Here is a 24,918-nt window from a genome sequence, read left to right as displayed (position 1 = left end):
ATTTCTTAGGGTTCATGGATGTTCTGTTTTACTGCATGTGCTTGATGAGCAAAGAGAGGGGTTAGAAAGATAACAAAGGGTTTGTGTTGGTTTTGGGTTTTTTTTAATAACCTGAAAAACGTAGTCTATTAAATTATTGCAGTGTGCATTTTCTCCCCAGCTAACCTATTTCTACTCATCTAGTAGAAGACCAGGTTTACGACTTTTTTTTTTCCTAGAAATGAAACAGGAATAAATATCATGTTAAGCTTTAAGTCCAGTTTGTAGCTTGTTAAGAATTAATTTTTCTCTCTTGCTTTTAGTTGAAGCATCTTGTCATAATGGAGATGAAACGATGGAAACAATCGAGGCTGCTGAAGCACTTCTCAATATGGACTCGCCTGGTCCTATGTTGGATGAAAAAAGAATAAGTAAGTTTTTTATGAAAGCAAATTCAATCTGTATTTGCCTTGTTTATTTGTGAAAGAAGGAGGGATTCAGTGCAGCATCGTTGCATGGAATTGGAAGATTATTTTGCTTCCAGGTAGATTTTACGTACATAGTTTGGATATCAGAAATCCAGTCTTGTATGCAATGAAGGATTTCATTGCCATGCCAGAGTTGAACAGGTAAGGAAAGAATCAAAAATTACAGAAGGAAGGTGTCAATGAAGTTGAGTGGTTTCGATTACAGTGTTTTGTTTGGCTGATAGAGGATTAGTCTGTTTCTGTTGCCAAGATAAAAGAAGATACTCTTGCATGTGCAGATTGCCTTAAATATGAACAAAAATGTGTGATCACCAAATGCTTGTGCTTTTTGGGAGAGTGGGTTATGTCATTAAATTGTTCTATTTTAATAGTGCTTCTGGTGGATATTGTTGTGGGTGGATATATTCCGTTATGAACTAGTCTTCTCTCCCATGATGGTCTTAAGCATCATAGTTTTATTTAGTACTATGTTTAAATTTTTGCTGTAAAAAAATAGCTTTTAAAAGTCCTTGTGGCTGTGTGAAAATATTCCTATTGTCCCTTTCCCTTAGCAACTATGTTTGGCACAACTGAAGATGATGATATGGTGGCTCCTATTACACACGTGTCAGTCACGCTTGATGGGATCCCTGAGGTGGTGGAAGTTCACCAAGCCCCAGACCCTTATGCTGAATCACCAGAGACTCCAGAATTTGAACAACCAAAGAAGAAAAAAGGTAAGATGCTACTGGAGAACAGCAGTGTGAAGTAGGAGAACAGTGGGTGGTGTGCTCTTCTCCCCTGTGTCTGGAACCATTCTGGGTGTTAGGTCAAAATAACTGAGTGGTCTCAGATAGAAATGCAGAGAAGGCATTTTCTCACTAGGTAGCATGAGCACAGATACTGGTGTGTAGACACTCATGATGTTGAAGGGGTAGCAATGATGGCTTATCCCACAGAAAACGTGAATCTCTGCTTGTTCCTGTTTGTAGTTCCTTCTTCAGAGCAGAATTGCAATACAAGCTATAGAGCTTTTGTTACTGTGAATCCTGAAGTACTTTAATTAGCTCTTATTTAGCTTCAACTAAAGCTACTTGATCTGTTCAGAATATGGGATGAGAATGAGGAGGGTTTTCTTAGCTTTTCTTGAATATGGATGGTTTAATTTTATTTTTTTTAAAATAGCTGCATGCTATAGTAAGCATTAGTCCCATTTGCGGTAGATAACGTTTACACAGTGTCCACTGAGTGATGTTCCATTGGAGTCAGTGCTGTGCCAAAGAATAATGAAGTGGTGTTAGACCTTCTGCTCCTGTTTTCCCACCCTGCTTCAGCGTGGAACCCATCAGAGGTCCTGAAGCTGATGTCTACAGTGGAAAAAAAGTCATGCAGTGCAGGCAGATGTAAGGTGCTGTTGCAGCAAATTAAAAAAAAACAAAAAAAAAAAACAAGAGAGTTATGTTTCTGGAACTAATACTAGGGCTGAATCAGAACATTAGGACTTTGACAGGTTCCCCTGTGAAATAAAAGCCTTCCAGAGCAGGGCTCCTGCTACCCAGCCATACTCCTGCTGAATTAAAGCACATTTTTGCTGCTACTTCCAAATGTTGGGAGTTGTTATCTGTGAGAGGGAGCGTATCGGCCTGTGGAGAACTTGGGGAAGCCTCCTGAGCCCTGTGTGTATCACAAGGTCTGGTAGGGATGGGTGTGGGTCAGGAAGTCTCCGATTGCCATAAGAAAGCTGAACTGAAACCGCTGTGGAGGAGAGCTTTACCAGCAGCTGCCCCGAGAGTGCTGCTGGGGAAACTACCGTGCTGTGCGCACTACTGCAAGATAACCAGCCGTAACAGGATTTTAAACTGTTTTTTTGGTTTTGTTCTTTTCTTTTCTTCTTCTTTTCAATGTTGGCTGCTATGTGGGTCAAAACAAGGAGCCGCAGTCTGCCAGACATTTAACCTCTTTGGCTTGATGCTTTCATACCCTTTCGTGTTGTGCTTCTGCTTACTCCCACTCTTTCCTCCTCCCTAGCTGTAGGTTAGAAAACCAGTTGCTTCACAGCGAATGTGTGTTTGTTTTTGACAGTTATATCGGATAGAAAAAATACTAGAAAAGATGCATCAGCTTAGTGTTCCATTAACTGCTGATTTTAAATGAAGTTGAGACTTCATGAGGTAGATGGTATGGTCTGAGTGATGCTGAAGTGCTACTTCAAAATGTCCAAGGATTTGTAAGGGACTGGTGTACAATAATTACTGCAAAATGTTATTAATTTTGTAGTGCACTTTAGGATGACATGCCGTGTGTGGGTGGGGTTCTTTTGGTTTTGCATTTTTTTTTTAAGTGTAATCTGTTTCCCTTCCTTTGGTCAGTTTTGCGGTGTGGCAAACGGCCGTGGTCATTCTGCCCTATCCATACCACTCATGATTTTATAGACTTCTAGCATATATAACCCATCAGCTAAACTTACAGGGTTGTATGGTGCAGAGCACTGCCAGCTAACTGAGCCAGAATGGCACTGCCAAGTAGAGCTCCTCCAAGAACATGTTCTCCAGAAGTGATGGGGTAATTTCACTTCCTTTCCTTGTGGGCCTTATTGCTGCAGCAAGAGACCCCTATCCACCCACCTGCTCAACTCCAAACCCATCTTCAGCATGATCTTTGTACTCATGAATGTCTGAGCTCTGAGCCGCCGAACTACGGATCAGAAAGACAGGAAAAACAAAGGGATGTCAGAGAAAGATACTTGGAAATTTGCTATACTAATACCTTCAGTCCCGTTTTTGCTGTGGGAGGTATCTGGCCACAGGTGGTCACATAAGTTATATACACATTATATTTTAGATATATACTGTTTATTATATTTTTACATACATTATGTTTTTTAAAACAAAAGACATTGATAACAGTGCAAGAAAATGTATTGAACTTTTCCTGGTGTAGTATAAAATACTTAATCATGAGAACATCTCACTTCCTAAATATCACATTAATTTGTAGCATGAATTTCTAACCTGAACTGATTTTGCAATCATGGAAATAGGAAAGTGGAAATACCAATTATAAATTCAATTAGCTATACAAAATTACGGTAGCCCCACGTAAGGCTTAGCTCTTGCACATTTTTCATCCTTCCTCTTTGTAAAATTCTCTCCTAAAAAGGAATTTAGTGATGTACTCTGAAAGGTAACAAATTCATGCTCTATTGAACCAAAGGAGGAAGCGTGCTAATGCTTTATGTGCTTTCAGAAAACATCTTCTTTTAAACAAAGGAAACATATCTTCTGTGTCTTTGTTAACTGTGTTTTTGATGGTATCAGCCAGCGCCTTGGAGATTATAGCTCACAGTGTAGTCTAAAACCATCGTCTTAAGTAACTTTAGCCTAGATATAGAGTGGTAACATCAGTACCTTTCTGTAAACTAGTTTCACAGTCTTCACTGATTTCTAATTTTGGATGGGTTTGTGGTAGAGGATTGTCCATATAGGATGTTTTGAAGTAGTCTAGGCTGAGATAAGAGAGCCTAGAATTGCTATAGCAGTTGTATTCGTCTTCAGTAGCCTAGGTTATCCCTAACCAGAAGTGCATAAACTACATGTGATCAGTACTTATGTTTCCTGAAGTTGACCAGTAGTAGTTCAGTCATGACCTAATTGAGCCCTCATCCACTTCATTTTCTTTTAAGATCTGATCTCATTTGGACACAAGGTATCTAATTACATCAAAATTACACTCCCCACTCCTTAATGGCGTACATTTACACCTGTACAAGAGGGGAAACGAGATGAGCACCCAACAGAGTCTTTCCGTGACACAACTCTAAGGGGAGAAAAGCACTCAGCCAGTGTTACGCTGACGGACTTCTTGTGCAGTAGAGGCTGATTACAAGAGTGACTTCATCTAGACGTTTTAGGGAAAACAGACATTTCTGCAGTCAATAAGGGTGAGTGGAACAAAGCTGCTAAAAATGTACTCCAGTAGTTTTTCATCCTTTCATGTGATGATATATGAAAAAAACAATACCGTAGGATTTCCTCCCTCCCATCTTCATTCAAATCAAGGAATACATTACTGGCCAAGACGATGGCTGAACTTTGTGTCCCATCCTCAGTCATGAATCCTGTCTGAACGGAAGCAAGAAAATTCGAGGACTCTGGGCATTACTAGAGTTTCCTCCCTGTAGCTCTCTCAACTAGCTATCCCTCCTCCCCCATGCCCTGTCAAAAAAAGAGAGAGGAAAAAAAAAGGTGCAAAGGTGGACTTAGCAAGACTGCTAATGTCAAAAGGTGAGTGCTCAAGCCAGTGTTCCTTATGGCTTCTTTGTAGATACCTGGAAGTCTAGAACAAAGCAGACAGTGCAGGCTGGCACTGAGCATTTTTTTTTCAGAGCTAGTGAAAAACTCACTCTGCAGCAGAGCCGTTTCCTTACTAAAGCAGCCCCTAAAAACAAAACCAAAAGTGGAACGTCAGGATTGCACAGGCCATTGGTCTTGCCTCTGTAGAACATAAACTCTTTGGAAATGCAATAAATAAAGAAAAAGAAAAATATTTTTCTTTAGATCTTTAATTATGACAATAGGTTATTTGGACTAGGATTATGTTTCTCCAAGTCCTGTGTCTTCTTGGTCTATTCTGCCTCTCAAAAGAGCAAAGGTAGTATGTGAATAATTTGGGTATTGTCAGTGTACTAAGGGGTCACTGCAAAACCTGATAAGAGAAATTTTTATTTCATAAAAAAGTTCCAAAGGTTTCTGATAAATTACATTGCCTGTAAAAGCTGCCATTGCAGGGAATGAGAACTAATAAAGGAATAGGTTCAAGGTTTTATATTGAAAAATACTTCAGCGTGACTTACATTTTTTACTCCACTTATGTTTAGGTAGCTGATTTCTCAACATTTTCAAAAGAATGCTTTTCATTCTTGTCATTGGTTGTAACTAACTTCTTCCTTTCAGTCTTCCTCACCAGATAGAGCCACCATGCTTATGACTTTAAAAACTGGTGTTTTTTTCAGAGCCTGTTACTGGTTCTGCTGGTCTTAACAAACAAGTGACTTTCCTTTACCTGTAGCCACTGTTGAGAAAGGTGTAAAAAATAATAGGACTGAAAAACGTTTTCTTCTCATGACAGTATAGTTCGCTGCTGTCAGTGAAGATTTCCAATCTATTAAACAAGGAGACAATCTTGTTGTATCCCTAAATTCCATTTTGGTGATAAGTGAACAAGATAGTGCTCTGTATTTTATCTAGCTTTTCCTGTTTAAACTCTTGCCCACAGTTAATAGCTTATTCTTCTCATCTCTACTGTTTTAAGTGCTCTTAAGAGTACCTAAAAAGCCACAGAAATTTCCAAGGTACATGGACTTTGGAAAAGTGAGCATAATCTTTACTAGAAGTACACTAAGAACACAGGGGGTCCAATCCTGCTGTAGGAATTGAAGACGTTCAGCATAGCACCGAGCTCCTAACTGACTAGAAATTGAATCCTCTCTGAATTGGGGAAACAAATCTCTCCCCTTTTTAGGACTTTGTTATTTTTTATTTCCTTTTTTTTTAAGCTGCAGTTTGACTTAGTGGTGGTTTGTTTCAGGGAAGAAGCAGAAACCGTCTCGTCCGGAGTCCCCTACTACAACTCCAAACATATCTGTGAAAAAGAAAAACAAAGATGGAAAGGGTAAGTCAAAGAGTTGTCACTGAAATTTTTAAAAGAACGTTGTTTCTGAGTGACCTGTAAAAAGAAAATGTTTGTGATATAAAAAGAAAACGTTCACTGATTTTCTTGTGAAATAAAACCAGGTTCTATGCTCAAGGGTAGATAACGTTTCATCTTAAGGCAAGTAAAAAATTAGTGCACAAGATTTCTTGGTGCAATACCCAGTTCTTAGGGAGAATAACGTATTTGTCACTTTAGTAGCAAGGGTTCTTGGAAACTCTTCAAGCTCCTGCAGAGGCTGCTGTGTTTGGAGTGAAGTCTTGGGGAGCGCTTTGCATTGTATTAGGGTTTCTTGGGCTGTGGTTGTTTTGACAGATGATCTTTGAAAACGTTTTTCATCTGTGTGTGTCCAATTCTGCATGAGGAGTTAATCAAGGCTGCCAGTTGGCAGCAGGAAGTACCAAGCCCTAAATTTTGAGGAAAGTTGTAACACAACTTGCAGACTTGGGCAGAAAACTTGGGTTTCTGATACTTCTTTCATTCCTCCTGTGTTTAAAAGAAAGAAAGAAAATAAATACCACATAACTGATACAATAAATCATTTCCTCCAGACTGAACTGTTCATTAGTGCCTGTCAGCGTTGTCAACAGCTTGGTTGCTTTGCTGTTGGGTCCAGCACCCGTGCCCAAGCTGGCGTTTGAATGGCAGCCTGATGCCCTGGCCCCCACCGAGTTCTGCTGCACTCAGCGGGAGCTGGAAATGAGCCTCCCCTGTGTCACCACAAGTGCCTGCACGTAGGCCTGGGGACTGATGTGCTTGCACGTGTGCAGTACTTGCCAGGAGAGAGGCCCCACCAAACGTGGAAGGGGGTGACGTAAGAATGTCAGACTCCCTTGAAATCAGAAAAATCACTACACTGAAAAATCGGTACGAATGGGGTTTTTTTCCTTTGAGGAGGGATTTTCTGCATTATCAGGAAATAAAGACCTGTTTGCAAGCAATAAATAGTTAACAGGTTAATGCCAGCAATTTTGAGTATGCGTTGTCACTGCTGTTTTTTTAAATTAAAACCTGATTTTTAGGTAAAAATTAAAGAAAAGTGTCAGAGGAACCTCCAAGTAGTACTCAGATGAAATAACAGAAAATATTAAAGCCACAAAATTAAAAGGCGTGAGAGTCTAATGTTTCTGTTGATGATAGCAAGGATACACCATATTTCACATTTGTCCATTGTTACGAAATTGCTCATTCAGAAGGAATTAAAAAGGAGCATGTTGCCTGAAACCACTGCCTGTTACCAAAAAAAAGCTACCACAAAAGCATTTGTAGCATTTTGAGGAACATAGAATTGAAGTAAAAGCGATATTAATATAACAGGCCATGGCAGAGAAGGAGCTAGAAAATCTTGAGACTTGCCTGGCTCTCAGTATCCACAGTGTTCCCCTAAGGGGAACATGTATGCTAAAATATCGAGCCCTGCATATAATTATTTGATGCAATGTATGGAGAAAACAGAGTTTTCTACATATTTCTTCTGCTGCTGTGACTCACAGGAGGTTAAAAATTCTGCCTGTGAGTATAGCAGATGTGCAGACAGTCCTCTTCACAGTGATTTTTGGTGGCTAAGCAGTGACAGATTTTCAGACTGCCTTGATGCAGCTGAGCATTTTTAGTCTAGACTACAACAAAAGCACCCTGGATTAGATGGTAGGTGGCTGGGAATGCTCTCACTCCTGGCTGACAGTGTGTCTTGCCTAAGCGGTCTTAACCTTTGCCTTCGGGGTGTCCGCAGGCGAACAAGCTGGCTGTTTCATGGAAGCTGGGAGACATTTGTTGCAAAAGCAGTGTTTTTTTCTCTAGGGATGCTCGCTTTTCAAGTTTCCACCTGCCGAAGGAGCATTTTGTACTGCCAGTGCTGATGACTTTGCTGAATATTTGCAAAATATAGATTATAATACGGTAGTATGGGAGTTTTAATTTGTATGACACCTCCTCTTGTTGAAAAAAGTTCAGATTGATGGTTACTAAAGTTGAAAAAACTGCTGCGTTAAATTGAAGCTAACAAAAGAGTTCCAGTCACCTTCTGATGCACCGTGCATCATTTTTTGTGAAATCTAAGAAATCTGCACATGCTGTCCTTGCTGTGTTTTTGCACGGCTACTTGTGGGAGGTGATACTCTCATACAAGAAGTTTTTTCTTCCTTTCTCAGACTAACAACATATCGCTAAGAAGCTTATGTGCAGCTTCAAGTGTCCAAAAGAACATCAGACACCGAAAGCCTTAAAAAAAAGCAGGAAAAAGGCTCTTGTTATATGAGTTTAGACTGCTAGAATATGCAAATTTTGTAGTAGTTTTAAGTATTCACAATCTGTGATTTTAATACTGTTTCTTTATATGTGGTAAACACTGAACAGATGTGATGGATTTCCGTATATAAGTGTTTGTGCCTGCTTGTTTGTAAAATGAAATTTGAATGTTGTCTACCAGCAGGTGCACGTGCTCACTGGATTAAAAAAAAATATCTTTTTCTGAACTTTATTTTTGAAGGTTTGCCTACCTCAGCATATGCCACTCATTGCCCCATATACATCTAATTGTTAAAAGTAAGGATTTTGTTTAGCCTTTTGAAGGATTATAACACTCACCTCAATTCAGGAAAGTATTTAAGCAAGGGCTTAATTTCCAGCATTTTCAGAGGACAGACCTGAACATGGTCCTACTCGAGGTAAAGCAATAGTGACTGCTTCTGTAACTGGATTAGGCAGGAGGGAAGTGTAGACATAGGTGACTAATGCTGTCTAACATCAGTGGTTGGAACGGAGTGACTACAGGTTGACTGGTACCTGACCCTGTAGGTTACAGACAGTGGCTGGAGTGTTTGGGCACCCAGATTATAATAACTAACAAGAATCCCTTCCCATGCCTTTCCATCACCATTTCCTAGTCTTGATATATTACAGTGTATTCGTAAAAATACCAGCTTCTTATTTTTTAGATTATTTACATCATTAATAAAATATGGTCAACTAATATTTTTTTCTTTTTTTTTTTCTGTGTCCTGAAATACTTTTATTTTAGGAAATACAATTTATCTCTGGGAGTTCTTACTAGCACTGCTCCAGGACAAAGCTACATGTCCTAAATATATCAAATGGACTCAAAGAGAGAAGGGCATTTTCAAACTGGTAGATTCCAAGGCTGTGTCCAGGTTGTGGGGAAAACACAAAAACAAACCTGACATGAATTATGAAACAATGGGCAGAGCTCTCAGGTATGTGCATTTTTAATAATAGACTGGTTTTGTTGCCTTAGTGTTTGCATGCATTAAACACCTCATCTAATTTGTGCAACAACAGTAAAGAGTTAGTACTCTTACCAATTTGGGAAATGAAGAAGTTATTTCAGCAAAATAAATAAGCTAACTGAAAGTAACCCTCACTAACCTCAACCCCAAATCAGGAGCTCCGACATTTTCAGTGCTGCTTCAAAAATTGCATCTTCACAGTCAGCCACAGACAAAGTAAGAGACTGGAGATTCCAAGTGGGGCAAGGCTTTTACTTAAAATATGATTCTCCTTTCTCAAAAAAAATTCCTAAATTCAGGTGTATTATTAAGTTATTTCTACTTGTTGCAAATGACCCTGTTTCCAGTGGAAGATGATACAGTTTTAGAATTCATGTCTGGGTGTGCTTCTCTGAACTTGCATGTACAGACAGTTTTAAAACATCTTTATCATGTGCCTCTATCAGGCTGGGATTTTTCTCACACATAAAAGACTGTGCAAAATAAGCAGACATCCACGAAGCTTCAGTCTTACCTGCGGATTGATAATTGTCCGACTGAGCAGCTATGCATTTCTTTTCATTTCCCTTCACCCCTCACCTCGGTGTGTATAATTTCAAATTCTCATATTAATTTGTAAATATAACAGGAGTAGTGCTCTCCTGTTCTGATCCCTTTGCTTTGTGGTAGCTAAAATGTCTGCCTGTGCTTACTGGTGAATAAGCATGAATTCAGTAACTGAAAGAACTGTATGAGTCAAGAGGAGAATTACAAGTTTCATGCAACTGTTAGAGAGTATGTGTTGATAGCAGAGCTGCCAAGTCACGAAGTTCTCTTTCTCCTCAGAGTTATCTGAGGTTGAAATTAAAAGGTGACAAGAAATAAGTTAAAGGAAGTTGTTTGAGGAAAAAATATGCTATTAAATTGGCCACTCCTTTATAATGAAGAAACTAGGCACTTAAAATATTAAACCTTAAGCTTCCGCTTGTTACTGCTGGTCTTATTTTCTGGAGGTTTTGTTGCCTTGTTTTGTTTGTTCGCTTGTTTTTTGGCAAAAAAACCACTGTGTAACTTGATGTGTGTACGCTTTAAACAGATACTATTACCAAAGAGGAATACTGGCTAAAGTAGAAGGTCAGCGCCTAGTATATCAATTTAAAGAAATGCCAAAAGATCTCGTCTATATAGATGATGAAGATGCGAGCCCTAGCACTGAATCATCAGATTCAGCTCTGCTCTCCACTCCTGTGGCCAATAGAAACCAGTCGAGCAGATCTAGAGCGTCTGCAAACGCTGGAACAAAGGGAGGATCGACCGCAGTGCTCAAAACAGGAAACTCGAAGCCTGCTAAGCTGAAGGAGCACGTAGAAGTTGTACAGCAGCAGACACCTGGCTTGACTTCAGAAGTTTTGCGGACAATGCAATCTCCGCAGCCAGTACATCCCACTCAGCTTTTTCGGACAGTTCACGTAATGCAGCCATTGCAGTCCCTCACAGAAGCATGTGCAGCTGTAACCAGTAATATTCCAGATGAAACGTTAAATCCCTCAGTTCAGAACATAAGGTAAGAAAATGTACAGGAAATAAATGTATGAATATTAATAAATTCACTGGATGATGGCTAGATAGACTAGTTCCGTTGTTGTTTCAAAAAAATCGCTCATCTCCCAGTTCGGTTGAAGTGAAACAGTGTCTGTGGCTGATCCTAGGAAGTGGGAGTTACTACAGCATACTGCGACGTGTACACTATAAACGCTCTGCCTTTGGTGAAGGAAAGCACATCTCTCCTGTGGTATGAGGCCTGATGCAAATCCCTTAGAGAGGAAAAATACACAACTTTTCTTTAAAATTGGTGTCATCAGTTCTCTCCCACAACAGAGGCAGCGTTTTCATGGCTCTGCTTTTTCACTGATCGTTTGGTGTCTTCACTTTTGAATTATACATGGTGTGTCTGCATGATCCCTTCAAAAAGATTTTCCTTCTTGCTTCTTAATTTTTCTGCTTAAGAATTTTTTGTCACCTCTTTCATCTTTTGTATTGTCTCCAGTTACAACAGGGGAAAGCTCCGTGTTACCTACTCCAGCATTTTGCTGCTGTTACAAGAGCATGTTCTTTTGATTTTAGAAAACAATTAACAGAATAATCTCATGGGAGTTGTGTATTTGGAGACTATTTTGGGAGACAGTCATGTTTCTATGCTTAATTTGTAAGTCAATTGGCTAACACTACACAGTGTTTAAGCATCCTGACTCCTTTGCTACCTACGCCTTAGTAGCAGCATCCTAATTGAAGAGGCTTCAAAAGCAGTCACTTAAGCCTGGTTTTACCCTAGCCTGGGGCATCTCCTGATAGAGCTTGTTCATCTCCACTGACTACAAAAGACCTAAAACAAATAAATTTTATAATCCAGGCCCTTCACAGGAATGTCAGAGTTGTATATGGTGATTCAGGACCTTAAAGCTGTTTCACTAAAGCTTCAGCATATAATTCGGGAGCTGCTCATTCTTAATGAGTTATGAACACCACTTTTTTTTTGAGATCTTCTGCATTAACATCACTGTTATAATGGTTATCATTTTTGCTGCAAAACAGCAATAAAGCTATTCCTGCTCCCTTCCTCTATTCCTTCCTTTGAAAATTACACCTAGAGCCACCAATAGATTTGGAGCGGTACTGACTATCTGGGGTTAACCACGCAATTTTGTCAGAGAGACGTAAGTAATGACACTAATGAGAACAAATAATTTATTTGTTTCCAAAGAATAAGTTTTGCTCTCTCATCTCTGCTACTCAAGGGATGCTGTAAAAGCTAGTCAGTTATTAAAACTCCACTTATATAAAAGGAAAATCCAGAATAGCAGTAACAGCTAGGTTTGTCAGAAGAACTGAAACTGTTTGGATCAGGCTCCAGTGACAGATACAACAGAATCATTAAGAAGTGCTTTAGGAGATAACCAAGTAGTTGACGAAGCTGAAGATTTATATATAGGAAATGACAAACCAAGACGGCTGCTTCAGTCAAGAAAAAAGTTGTATTATCTCTTCTTTCCTTGGGGTAAAAAAAATCTTTAAAATTATCCCTGGACTTCCTAGTTTGAATCCTCTTTTTCTTAATTTCCTTAAAAATTATGAAATGTTTTCATTAACATTGCAACATGAAGAATTTCCACTGAAGAGAGAAATTCACTGGTTAGTAAAGGTTGCAAGGGAATGAATACATTGAGCCATGAAAGCAAAAATCCTTATCATAGTTACTGGGAGGCACTGTAATGCAAACTGGAGAGTTATAAATTTTAAGTAGACAATATCTGTTTTCATTTGTCTTTTAATTCTAAAATGCATGATTTGAAGTCAAATTGTGTTTTACTTATTGTTCTAACCAACTAGAATTAGTTCAGGTTGTACTTAGGGAAGGGAAAGGTTATATTTGATCAAAAGTTTATGTGAAAGTTATTGCCTAATTATGAAGAATTTGACAAAATTAAGAAAAAAAAACAGTTTTGGAATTTATTTAGAAAATCAATAGAAATCTGCATGAGGGTGATGTGTCTTGGAAGTTTTTAAAGCTTAGGAATGAAGTTACTTGGTACAGTACAATCCTATGATTTCAGGGTTGATGAAGGATTTAATTGCTTGTAAGTTGTAAAAAGTGACTAGGGCAATATAGTGAAAGGAGTACAGACATAATTGAAGCTATACAGTACCATTTAAGTCAGTAGAATAATGCTATTAAACATTAATGGGGGAGAGTTCAGCAATTTAGAAAGTTAAATAGCTCTAGGCTAGACCTACACTAGATTATATATCAAAACCAATATCAATAGTATAGATGGTATAAAAAATGGTAACAACAAACAGAAGTATCTGTAAGACCTAGTAAGGCAGGCAGGCAGGCATGAAGTCCAGCCTAACATTTGGAAAGCTGCTCAGTGACATGACATCCAGTTATTGCATTACGGTATTTTACAATTGGACCTTGGGCAATAAGCTAAGGGGAAAAAAGTAGCAGAGATGATACATGTGTAAAGTTCGAATGAAGTAAAAGCCTTAAAGCCTTAGATGTCTGTATTGCTTCAGTTCTAATCCCGTGTTTGTAACTTAAAACATTATTCCACAAAGTCTTCAGTTGCACTTTTCTTAGCGAAGATGGCAAAGTGTCTCAGAGGAAGGAAAAAAAAAAGACCCATTGGATCTTTTCAGTACAGTATGTAATTACTGAATGGTATAGAAGTATTGCTAATTAAGAAAGAATGTACTAAGGTGTCTGGGCAGTTAGAGTGAAAATAAAAACCACAACCCAGATTTTTTTGGTGTGCTTTTAACCAGGATGGGCCAAGCTGCAAACCAAGGTGCCTGTGAGTCCTGTGCAGTAGTCATTGCCCATTCCAGGCTCTAAAAATACAATTTGTGACAGATACATTTCTGCTTAGTTTCAAAATGCAGACTTGAAATAGTTTGGTGAGGTAGAAGGACACACTGAACATTTTTTGGAGCATATGTTTTAGGTCTTGTTTTATAATAAGGTGAAAACAAAGGAACTGGATTTAGGGTTTGTTTGTTCAAGCAGCCATAAATCTATAGTAGTTGAAGGTGTTTGTGTATATGTTCTGAATTGCTGCAGTGGGGCTTCCATAGGGGATGAAATGAATGGTCTACGTGATTGGAAAATGTACAGCACGTACGATTGCCATTATAGAACAAGAGCTGACAAACCTTCTGATGTATGCACACTCTGTGTAGGGTTGTGGTTGGAGTCACTTTATAGTAGTTTTATAAGGAGGCATGAGGACAAATAGCAACATTGGTTGTCAGTTGCTGTTCAGAGGTTGGGGCACACAGATAGTCAAGGTTGTTTTGGAGAAAGGGCAACTGGGGTTTGGGAATGATCCTCAGAAGTTTTTTCTGATGTGTACTGGTTAGTGGTTGGGCTCTGCCTTGAAGCGTGAACATCTTGGAGCCATATAATTTGTCTTATGCAATGTAGCTTCTAAAGTTTTATTCATATAAATCTTCTTCCCTCTTATTCATGGAAATAAAAGTTCTTCCCTCTGCAGCAATTTGCTTCTGTTGTGTTGTGAGAAGAAAAATATTATGTGATTAACCACATACTACAGAGAAAATATTGAGGATTTCTGAGGTCAAAACAATTGGCTTCTTAACCATATCCTTCAGAAAAGAAGTCTGAACATGCATCTCCTCTGCTGAGGAACTTAGTAGAACAATCATATTTGAAGAATGTGGTGAAGGGCTCGTGTCACCATCCTTCCCCTGTGCTAGGCGGCATTGCCAGGTAAAGCCTACTCCCAGAGCATCGCTGGGAGAGTGTGGCAGCTGTTCCCCAGGGCCTTTTCATGTTTCTCAAAGAAATGGACAGTGCAAACCAGGGGTTGGTTCTTCACAGGAGACAGGCAGTGGTTTTGTTTACAGCTGCACAAAGCTCATCTAGTTTTTGTACTTTGAGAGGAGGGTAGTGTCCTACTCCAAAGTGGAAATGTCTTGTCTTTTGGATGGCTTTGGAGGAGCTTTTTATACAAGTTTTGGTGCTGCTGTACGCAGGAGATAAGAAGTGGCCGGGGAATATGGATGGCTCTTCTTCAGCACTAGAGCTTAAACAAAAAGGCTGTTATGTGGTGCTAACCCAAGCTTGGGATACAGGACAGGAGCAGGGTCAGGTCATGCCAACTGGGTTTTCCTGGCTGGGGAAGACATCTAGTATCCCCAGTGGGAATATTCGGAATTGCAAACTCACTGCTGTTCTGCAGGTCTAACCACTCCGGCTGGGTTGGTGCAAGCACAGTTACTGCACTCCCCAGTTGTGTAACTGGGAGCTGAATTTGGCACCACATGTTTTCCGTGATAAGAGAAAAATAAAAATGCCTCTCTGGATGAGCATTTTATTTCTGACTTTTTCCAATGAGGCAGCTTTTTTAAGGAAGAAACCAAAAAAGTCTCTTTGAATTTAGCGCTTGTAAAATTGTTCTGTTTAAACTAGAATAACTGACACAGGTTAACTCGAATATCTGGTTTATTGGAGTAGTTGTGTTTTAGCTTGGAATTCAGAGGCACTGAAGTAGGTCTGGGATTCAGCTCCATGTTCATCGGGTCATTCTGAGCATAAAGGGCATCCCTTCTGTTGCTCCAGAAAGTGTACATCTCCTGTAAGGCTAGGGGCTTACCTTGTCATGGGTAGTCTAGGACATGGTACAGGGCTCTAAGGTGCCTGTGTTTGGGCAATTAAATTGCTTCCTTAATGACTAGGGCTGCAGAGAGAAACATGCATTTTCATTTACCTATAATCTAGACTAGTAGTGATGTAAGATGGAGTGTCTTCTGGATGGAGTGAAAAGAGGTTCTCGTGTTACTGACGGTTCAGAGATCATATTGTGAGTAATTCAAAATTATATGTCTCCATTTCTTATTGACTGTATGGAACATAGCTGAATCTTCTAGCTGGCAGCTCCATATACCAAGAAACTTGCAATTAGCTGACTGCTGACACATCCTGTGCAATGCTTTAGCAGACTTCAGGTTTTAAACAAAATGTTTCTATCAAAATTCAGTTTATTCTTTCTTTTCTGTATTTTCAAGTTTTCATTGAGATAGCTTGGACAGAGCATGTTAGAAGACCAATATCCTGATTCTGTTCTGTAGCTGGGGGAAAAGCTAATACAGACCACAGAGGACCAGTGGGATATGCTCTGTGTGTTCAGTCCTGAACTGGAGAACCGCTACATGATGAATCAGCCACAGCTTTCATCTTGACTTTTTTGCAACCTTTGGGGTAGAAAACGTTGCAGTAATTCATCCTGAAGGTGACGCAAGCGTGGACCACAGTGGCAAGATCCTCATTCAAGAGGAGAAGGAAGTAGCTGAAGGTGAATCATGTTTTTTCTGGGCATGAGCATTCTGTGTAAGAACAGTGATGAATCCAACAATAAGCCAACACAGTGGATTGTCCCAATAAGCAGAGGGAATGACCTTTGAAAGTCATGTCTACCCCAAGCAAACACATATGCTTTCTGCTATTGTTTCGTAATCTGTTTCTGTGCCAGGCTATGATGTATTGGTGGTCTGACTGCAGCTATGCTGATGCTGAAAAATAGACAGATTTGTCTAGCATGAGTTTATCAACTCTGAAAATGTGATTACAGCTGCCATTTCAAATGAAGTGTCTTCATCTCATGCCATGTATAGACGTTAGCTTGTGTAATTTGTGCAGTGAATGTCACAGTTACGTTCTGTGATCATGCTTTTACACCCTATCTGTATTGGTTTTGCTTGAGCTTGCATAACCACACAGACAGAGGGAGGCAGCCTGGCACTGTCCTACTGAGATTTTGCATTGACCATCTGCTTTCAGTCCTTCTTCCCTGAATAAGAATGAGAGGGAAATCTGCACAATGCCAGCTAATGTTGTAGCCCATTGCTTCTCTGCCGTTCCTATAGGTATGCTGAATAAAAACCATCACAGGTGTCAAGTCTCAGTAAAGAGCTCTGTAGGGCTCCCTGGGACTTGATGGGGAACATGAGCAAAGGAATACGATGCCAGCTGAGGACTTCTAGATAATCAGAAACAACTCCTGGCTAATGTTTGGAAAGCCTTACTTTGGTCAGCCAGCATCCGTGCACGTGCTTTGGTTCTCTTTGAAGTTAGATGGTAGTCTTCCATCAGTGCAACAAGTTGGGTCTTCATGCCCACACTAGAAGCTCTCCAACACACCAACTAGCAGATACTGTTGGATCTGGCTCACTGCTGCTGTAGCCTTCCCCAAAAGGAGGGAAGCAGGTGATTGTTGCAAAGTGTTGATCTTTGTCGTCTCTTAAGTGAAGGCTTGACTGCATCTCAGGTTTGAGGATGGTGAGGAAAATGCCCTTCTTGAGGGAGGTGTTGGTCAGAAATAGGCTGATGTGATCTCAGTGGGCTTCTACAAGAAACTCTCATTTAGCTTACAACAGGGTGTGTTTCTTAGAAGTTGTCCCTATTGTAAATGTGTTCTATCACAGCAGAGACTTTGGTTATAACCAAACATTTTGATTTGATTCTCCTGCAGCTCAGAAGACCTTTTCTTAAGCCTATTTCTGATGTAATTTCTGCGGTAGGTAGGAAGAGGGCTGCTTAGGGCAGAAGGGCTTCAGAGTCATTGAGACAGATCAGTTTTGTTTCTGCACAATGAGAAGCTATCCACAGGAGCTTTCTTTACATGTCTTTGGCACTGTCGAAAGAGGTGGGGTTTCTGCAGGTCTTTGTTAGTAGCAAAGTTTCTGAGTTTTAATTCAGGTGAGTGTGCAGTTTTGAAAAATTCTGGAAAGAAGACTAAGACTGCATGGGTCAGTAAAAAGGACACCAGACTTGAGAGTTGAGTCCTCTGTCTCCGTCCTCATGATGTAAGATATTATCTTGTCCAGGCAAAGAGCTAGACAAGAACAGGCAAGTTCTGCCCTCCCTTTGGAGGAGGCTGTGTTCGGACTGGGCATGAAGGCATCAAGTGCCTTTCTACCTCTCATGGACGTCTCCCCATAGACTGCTTAGCAGCTTCTGTCTGCATGGCTTGTGCTGTAGAAGGGCCATGGGCTGTGACAGCGATGCACTGGGGTGCAGTATTGACAAGATTGTTGACAACTCTGAGGATCACGTACACGAGCGCAGCTGGGGAACAGTTTGCAGTGACGGCAGAGCTCCTGAGTTGCATTTGGCTGATGCTTCCTATAGTCGCTCAAAAGAGATTAGCTCTTGACTCAGGCATCTGAAATGGATCTAACAAGTACATCCCACCCCTTCACCTCCCTCACTCTTCCTAGCTTAATTGCATAAGTTGTTTGCAAGCAGTTAGTTGAACAAATGGGGAAAGTCCCTGGAAATTTGCCCGTTTTCCCTATAGCTGTCAGTTGAACAGTGTGTATGTTGGAGAGAGAATTCTCCTCTGTTACCTCTCTCTATGTATTTCTTAATATTACCTTGTTTCGTTTTCTTACTGTGCTGTGAAATACTTGTTTACCTTGGCTTGTAGCTTCAGTGGTTTTTTTTGGTATCTTCTCTCTTTCTCCATTTCATAAATTTCACATAAATTACCCTGAATAAACTTGTTTTTCCTGCCTGTCACTTAGTGTTTGCTTTATCACTAGTTACCTCTTGATGAGCTATTATGATATTGCACAATTCTAGACTGTTAACAGTACCAAGTGAACCAAGAAATAGATGATCATTTTCTGCCAAGCTAAAATGACTTCAGAATTTTTGTCATTCTTTTCTCAGTTGTAAGCAGACTGTTTTATGGCAGCATTTCCTTTTCATCGCTGTTGCTCAATGTTCTTGTTCTTTTTGTAACCTCAGCAGGAACTTTTAAAGTAATCACCCAATAGATTTGTATCTTAAGAGTAAGAAGGGCATTAGCAAATTGACAGTGAAATTCAGAAGCATAGCAAAATACACAGTTCAAAGGACCTAAAATAATGTAGCCCAGTGTTAAGAGATCACCTTAAGTAGTGTGTACAAACTGTTAACTAAACCTGTATTTTTTTCAGTGATATTCAAGGCAAATACAGCAGATGGTAGATTTTTAGTTTGTAAACACAGTTGTCTATAATCTTACCAATTAAGGCAAATGTCTTGCTTGGCCACAATTAGCATAAATAATGATGTGTATTTATGGTGCTGTGTGCTACTTAATCCTGTGCTTGTACAGACATCTGCTGTGTGCTTTCCCTCTAGCAAGTTCACAGTCTGTGTATGTGTATACATATATGTGTATATACATTTTTATATATTTGTGTCTCATATATATGTGTCTTGACTGATGGAGAAGATAGAGCATCTGGAGTAAACTGTTAGTCACAGTACTATGTACAGGTATGGGACTTGCTTTCAGGAGAAGTAAAATGGCTAAACATCTATACACAAATACTAATTACAGTGTGCTGAGACAAATGCTCTGGTTCAGTCCTCTCAGAGCTGTTGCTCCTGCTGCTTTGCAGAATACCTTCTGCATTGATTAGATCCAGTTCACACTCTCTGAAGTTGTCCTTTACAGCCATTTAGCAGCTAGAAGCTTTTATTTTTACTATTTTGTTTTAACACAGCTAAAAAACAAGAAAGTAGCCTCAAAGTAATACTTGCATGGCATACCAGCACAGGCTAGCAGCTTCAGCTGCTGCTTTTCAAAACTGCAGCTATTGAGTTGATCTTAATCCTTCAGGCTCAATTAAGTTTCTTCATGGATTAAAGCACTGGCATGGTATCTACTCAGGTGCTCTTAATGCTTTTCTGATGGCAAGTGTCAGTTGTCTTTCCTTCTTAGCTGTTCTACTTGCATTGCTGGTCTCTGCAAACTTTCCTGGGTTGAGCTGTGTCCATGTGACATTTTGGTTTTACTGCAAGTTTGCTTAACTGTAGGTAGTTTACTTTTTTTTTATCTTTTAAAAAAAGCTAGTGGATGCCCTCACCCGACTACTTCTGACACAGACATCTGTGATTTTTCTATCAAGGTCTCAGGGGAATTGCTGGGAGGAAAAAAAAAAAAGTTAGCACTGATAACCCTTAGCAGGCTTGATGTGAGCCTTGGTGTTCTCATTCTGAGCCTTGCATTTTAAGCTAGGAGGACGAGGAGACAATTATTTTTGTTTTCTGTCAGTGTCAAATATGTTCAAGAAAACACAAGGGAGAGCTTAAGACAGAAAAAGGAGCAGAGGGCAGGCAGAAGAAAACGAGAGGCAGGAAGGTTGGAGAGAACTTTGCAGGGCAGGCAGAAGGAAAGAAAAGATTGTCAGAGACAGCGTGACATGGTGGGCTGGAGCAAGCTGTGGGAGGGTTATCCTTGTTTTCCTCTTGCCGTTCCTTGGAAATACTTTGCTTCACCAGGAGTGTGTTGCATTTTGGGTTTTCTGTTTGGTTGGTTTGTTTTTATTTGCATGACTGGAGTGTATGTGTTTCAGCCACATCTCTAAATCACCATTGTCCATTGTAGTAGTTGTATACTTCAGTGATGTGGCTGTTTATCCTCTTAACATCGCCCTCTCAGCCATACATGTATAGAAAGTAACGTGGTACCCAAGTCTGTGAGCCTGCAAGTGATGGAATCATTCCTCATTTAAACAGATGTTTTAGGAGCAAATTCCATTCAGTTGCTTTACCAGAAGGGGTGTACAAGCCTGGCAGACAGAGAACTGTGTGTCCTGGGAGTCTGAGAAGGTCCTGACCAGACACACCGTTACAGTGCACATACTTTTGCATATAGTTAAATGTATATACAGATGTCAGGAGAATTGAGGCCTGACTTACGAATTATTTAGGCTCGTGGTTTCCGAATGACTTAGGGTACCTCGTGAAATTGATGGCAGATGTGTAGTGGGTCATGCTCGTGATGTTGGTTGATGCTTGAGAAGGAGATCTTAGATGCGATTCCCAGGTTTCTGATGAACTACTGAATGCCTCAAAGGCAGGCCGTTCAGTTTGGTGATGGTAGTACCATTCATGCAGGGTACCTTTACTTCAGGAACCCTGTTGCTGAATTTGGGGGCCAGGTCCAGTTCTTGTTTTATTAGGAGAGTGACTGCTGCCTCTTTTGGAACCGTTAGGTAAAATGAAATGTTTATGATACCACATGGTTTTTCAATAGTAAATCTATAATTACTTTTCAAAACTCAGTGTGGAATTGTTCTGACCCTACAATCTTTTGTAATCTTAATAGGACTTTACAGACTCCAACCCAAGTTCCAGTGGTTGTTTCTCCTGGAAATCAGCAGCTGCATACTGTAACACTCCAGACGGTGCCTCTTACTACAGTGATAGCCAGCACAGATCCAGCCTCGGCAACAACGCCCCAAAAATTCATTTTACAAGCCATTCCTACTTCACAGCCCATGACGGTTCTTAAAGAAAACGTCATGCTACAGTCTCAGAAGCCAGTCTCGCCTCCTTCCTCAATCGTGCTGAGCCCAGCACAAGTTCAGCAGGTGCTCACCAGCAGCGTGCAGACAATTTGCAATGGAACAGTCAACATGGCTTCGTCCCCATCCTTCAGTGCCACTACCCCTGTGGTAACGTTTTCGCCTAGCAGCTCGCAGGTGGTAGCTCATCCCTCGGGCACGGTGATCACTTCGGTTATTAAAGCACCGGAAACGAAACAGATTGGCGTACAAGGAGTGATAAAAGAAGAAGACAGTGACAACTTAGATGATACTGAGCAGTCGGAGCAGAGATTCCAGCAGCAACCGTTTGTGATGGTAGTGTCCAGTCCGAATGGTTTCCCATCTAACGTGCAAGTGAAACAAGAAAATGAGCCATTGGAACCCAATTCATATTAATGAATAAATAAAAAAAAAGACCCTGTGGATGATTATTTTCATAAATGTGATGGGACCTTTTCAGTTATGTATATATGATTTGATTCTGAGGCAAGATGTTGCGAAGCTACTTAATTTCTGCAGTTAATTGTTAGAATTCATGCTTTAGAATGGATTTTGATTTTCTGTTAATTGCTAAATGTTATCATATAAATAAAATTATATATTACTCATGTTTCAAAATACAAGCATGAAGGAACATGCTTTTTACGCTATGAAGACTTTCTCCTGAGGTTGCTGGCCAAAGTTTCAAACTTCTTTCTTACTGTATCTTTTCAGTCTGTTGTCGATTTACATTGCAGTAATGTTATTGTAACCTTTTCTGTTTAATCCGTATGTGTATCACTTAACTTTTGAAGCAACAGTTACTTTTAGTGTGGGATATTTTCATTCCATGTGTAGGAATTTTTATGATCAACTATCTGTTCCGTACTGGTGAATTACACCAGTTTTAGACTTTGATAACCAGGTATCCTCTTGCATTTTTTGCAGCACAAGCTCTTGTGTGTGCAAAATGGAATATACACTCCTATTGAGAGTACACGAAACATTTATTCCAGTAATGGACAATGCCATGTCTATATTTTATACCAAAACATCAGAGCTATTTAATTACAGAAGCTAACGGCATCACTACAGGTGCAAACGTTTCATGCCATTTTGTGACTATGAAGCTTAACAATCTTGCTTTCTACTTCAGATTATTTTGTAAGGGGGGAAGGAAATGAAATATATACAATTTATGCAGGTGTTCAGAGATTAATACTGCTTAGAGTTCTTTTTTTGATTGTAAATAATGTACATTCAATGTCACAAGGAAGTTTTTTCAGCTAATTTGTTTCCTTACAAATTTTTTGATAGATGCAAATAAGATCATTATGTTTAGAGGTCTAATGTTATATGTATTCATATTACAGAGTGAATTTGTATTTAAAGACAAATTTTTAAATGATGGAGCCCTCTGAACCTTGGGTCCTTGTCTTTTGTATTTTTAATTGGTTTATTATGAAAATAAATCAAGTGGAAGAACATTTTTCTGTATTTACTCTGAAATGTTTTTATATTATTGTAATGTTTTGACAATCATTATAAATAACCAAAATACACTGAGAAACAAACAGGACAACGTGATTAATCAGTGTGGATCTGTGGTGGGACGTGAGCAATTCACGAATGACTTCTGGACTGACTTGAATGCTCCCAACATGCTGCTTGTGCCCTTTGAAATAGCAATACTGTACGTTTTTGTAGCTCAAATGAAAGTTGAGCTAAGTCCAAGAAGGGGACTTAAACTTCTGCTTTTCCATCACTTCCCACTATGTTATAGACAAACAACCCAAAACTTTCAACATCATTCTGGGGTGCCATTCATCGCAAAGCTCTTTGGAGCTTGTATAACACAACTGTTGGCCCAGACTATTAGGGCTTCAAAGCCTTGCAAACTGCAATGTTTCAACAGAAGGTAGATGAAAAACAAATAGGATGCCTGGTAAGATTAGTGGAATGTAAAATTAAAGGAAATATGACTTTCTATGATTGAATTAGTGGAGGAGTTCCATTGACTGGTGCATAAGGTTAAATTTAACTTTGAAGATCAGCATATGAGTACTATAAAACTAATGGGAGCAGAAATGTGGCGGATACAGTTTGGTCTGGTTGAATAGAAGTAACTTTACAAACTGTACAGAACAAGCAGTTCTCTGCCACAGCTGCCCTGTTTCTTGGCAGTTGAAACCACCCTGTTTAAATCAATGTTTCTTCCCTCTGACTTCCATGCAGTCAGGCTTCCACCTGCAAATCTAATGTGCCTCACCCCATTTTCAGGAAGGCTGGCCGTAGCCAAACCGAAGCCAGTGCCGCCAGCTGACCGGCGGTTGTTGATGTGGCAGTGCTCCCCGCAGCTGGGGAGTGCTGGCAATATTGCTAGGAACACAGATAAGCATTGCAGACACATATCTGATACAGTTCTCATCCTGAGGGCTATTCCAGATGGATGAAAGCACTGGAGAGGAAGGCTAGGGTTTTTTAATCAGACTATAAAATAGGGATTTCTTCCTGTAGTACCAGTATTTCATAATACTAGGAAACCTAAAGTGATAACACCTGACTGAGTGTTTTTAAAAGTGGGCAAGTTGTTTGGCTGATTTACTGGAAACGTGAAAAAAAAATCACACCTTAAGGTTACAACTTTGCCAGCAAAACCTCTTGTCATAGATGCAACTATTACAAAGGGAAAATGATTTAGCTCAGTTTACGTCAGTTGGAGGAGCAAAGATCTCCAGCAAGCAGTAACGTGTCTCCAACAGCACATTCTGTTGTGTAGCCAATAGTAAATGAAAATCACTCCCTTCCCGTGTCCCTTACGCTCCAGTCTACCAGCCAGCTGTTATCTGTACTTCTAGCTCTCCTGAGCAGGGCAGGCCTCCAGAGCTGGACTGAATCATAAACCGAGAGCTCGCCTCTGGATTTAGAGCAACCCCTCCCCTCTCGCAGCTGCCTTCGTGCCTGTGGCACCGGCCGAACAAAACACACGATCTCAAATCCCAGCCGCTGCTGACTCAGAGAACATCGAGGCCGCAGCGCTTTTTTGCACGCGTGTGACGCGGCGGCGGAGAAAAAGGCACCTTCCCCCCACCCCCGAGGCGTTTCACGGAAAAGAGCCCGGGGAGGAGAAGGAGGGAGGCCGGCCGGCCTCAGGCTGCCTCAGCGCCGGGCCCGGCCCAGCCCGCCGGCCGGGCCGGAGCTGCCAAGCGGCTGGAGGTGCTCGCTGAGGCACAGCGACAGCGGAGGGTGACTGGGACGAGAGAAGGCGTCTGAGCTTCAGGCAAGCCTGGTGCCTCCCGGGCGGCCTCCCTCAGCCTTCACCCCCGCTCCCCTCAGGCTCGCACCCCGAACGGCAACTGCGCGGCTTCGCCATCCGCCTGCCCTTTCCCCTGTCTGCGTGGAGCCCGTTCGGGAAGCCCTGCCCGCGATCCGGGGCAAGCTTCGGCACGGAAGGAGCCGCCACAGCGCTGCCATCTTCCTCACTGCCGCCGGGGGAGGAACAGGCGGGCGGAAAGGGCTCCCGGGGCCCTCTGCGCAGCCGGTCCTCCCGCTCTATGGCAGGGGGAGGAGGCGCGCCCGCCTCGGTAGCCATGGCCGCCCCGCCTCGCCCGGAGAAGCGCGGGAGGAGCTTGCGCGGCCGGTTGGCCCCGCCGTAT

General features: G+C 40.8%; 1 protein-coding gene across 3 annotated transcripts in view; it reads left to right on the top strand.

The window, feature by feature from the left end:
* ELF1 (E74 like ETS transcription factor 1) overlaps positions 1-22,737 on the top strand; it is a 93,978-nt gene extending 71,241 nt beyond the window's left edge. For all 3 annotated transcript variants that reach the window (XM_068418234.1, XM_068418251.1, XM_068418243.1), the window contains exons 4-9: positions 303-410; positions 1,019-1,183; positions 6,033-6,116; positions 9,175-9,367; positions 10,476-10,943; positions 21,064-22,737. In XM_068418234.1, the coding sequence (XP_068274335.1) occupies positions 303-410; positions 1,019-1,183; positions 6,033-6,116; positions 9,175-9,367; positions 10,476-10,943; positions 21,064-21,679 (1,634 nt within the window). In that variant the 3' untranslated portion in view covers positions 21,680-22,737. The remainder of the gene's footprint in view (positions 1-302; positions 411-1,018; positions 1,184-6,032; positions 6,117-9,174; positions 9,368-10,475; positions 10,944-21,063) is intronic.
* Positions 22,738-24,918: the final 2,181 nt, after the last annotated feature.

The sequence above is a fragment of the Nyctibius grandis genome, chromosome 2 (assembly GCF_013368605.1).
Source record: "Nyctibius grandis isolate bNycGra1 chromosome 2, bNycGra1.pri, whole genome shotgun sequence".
Classification (NCBI taxonomy): domain Eukaryota; kingdom Metazoa; phylum Chordata; class Aves; order Nyctibiiformes; family Nyctibiidae; genus Nyctibius; species Nyctibius grandis.
Note: the sequence above shows the minus strand (reverse complement) of the source record. Positions and strands in the feature narration are given on the sequence as shown.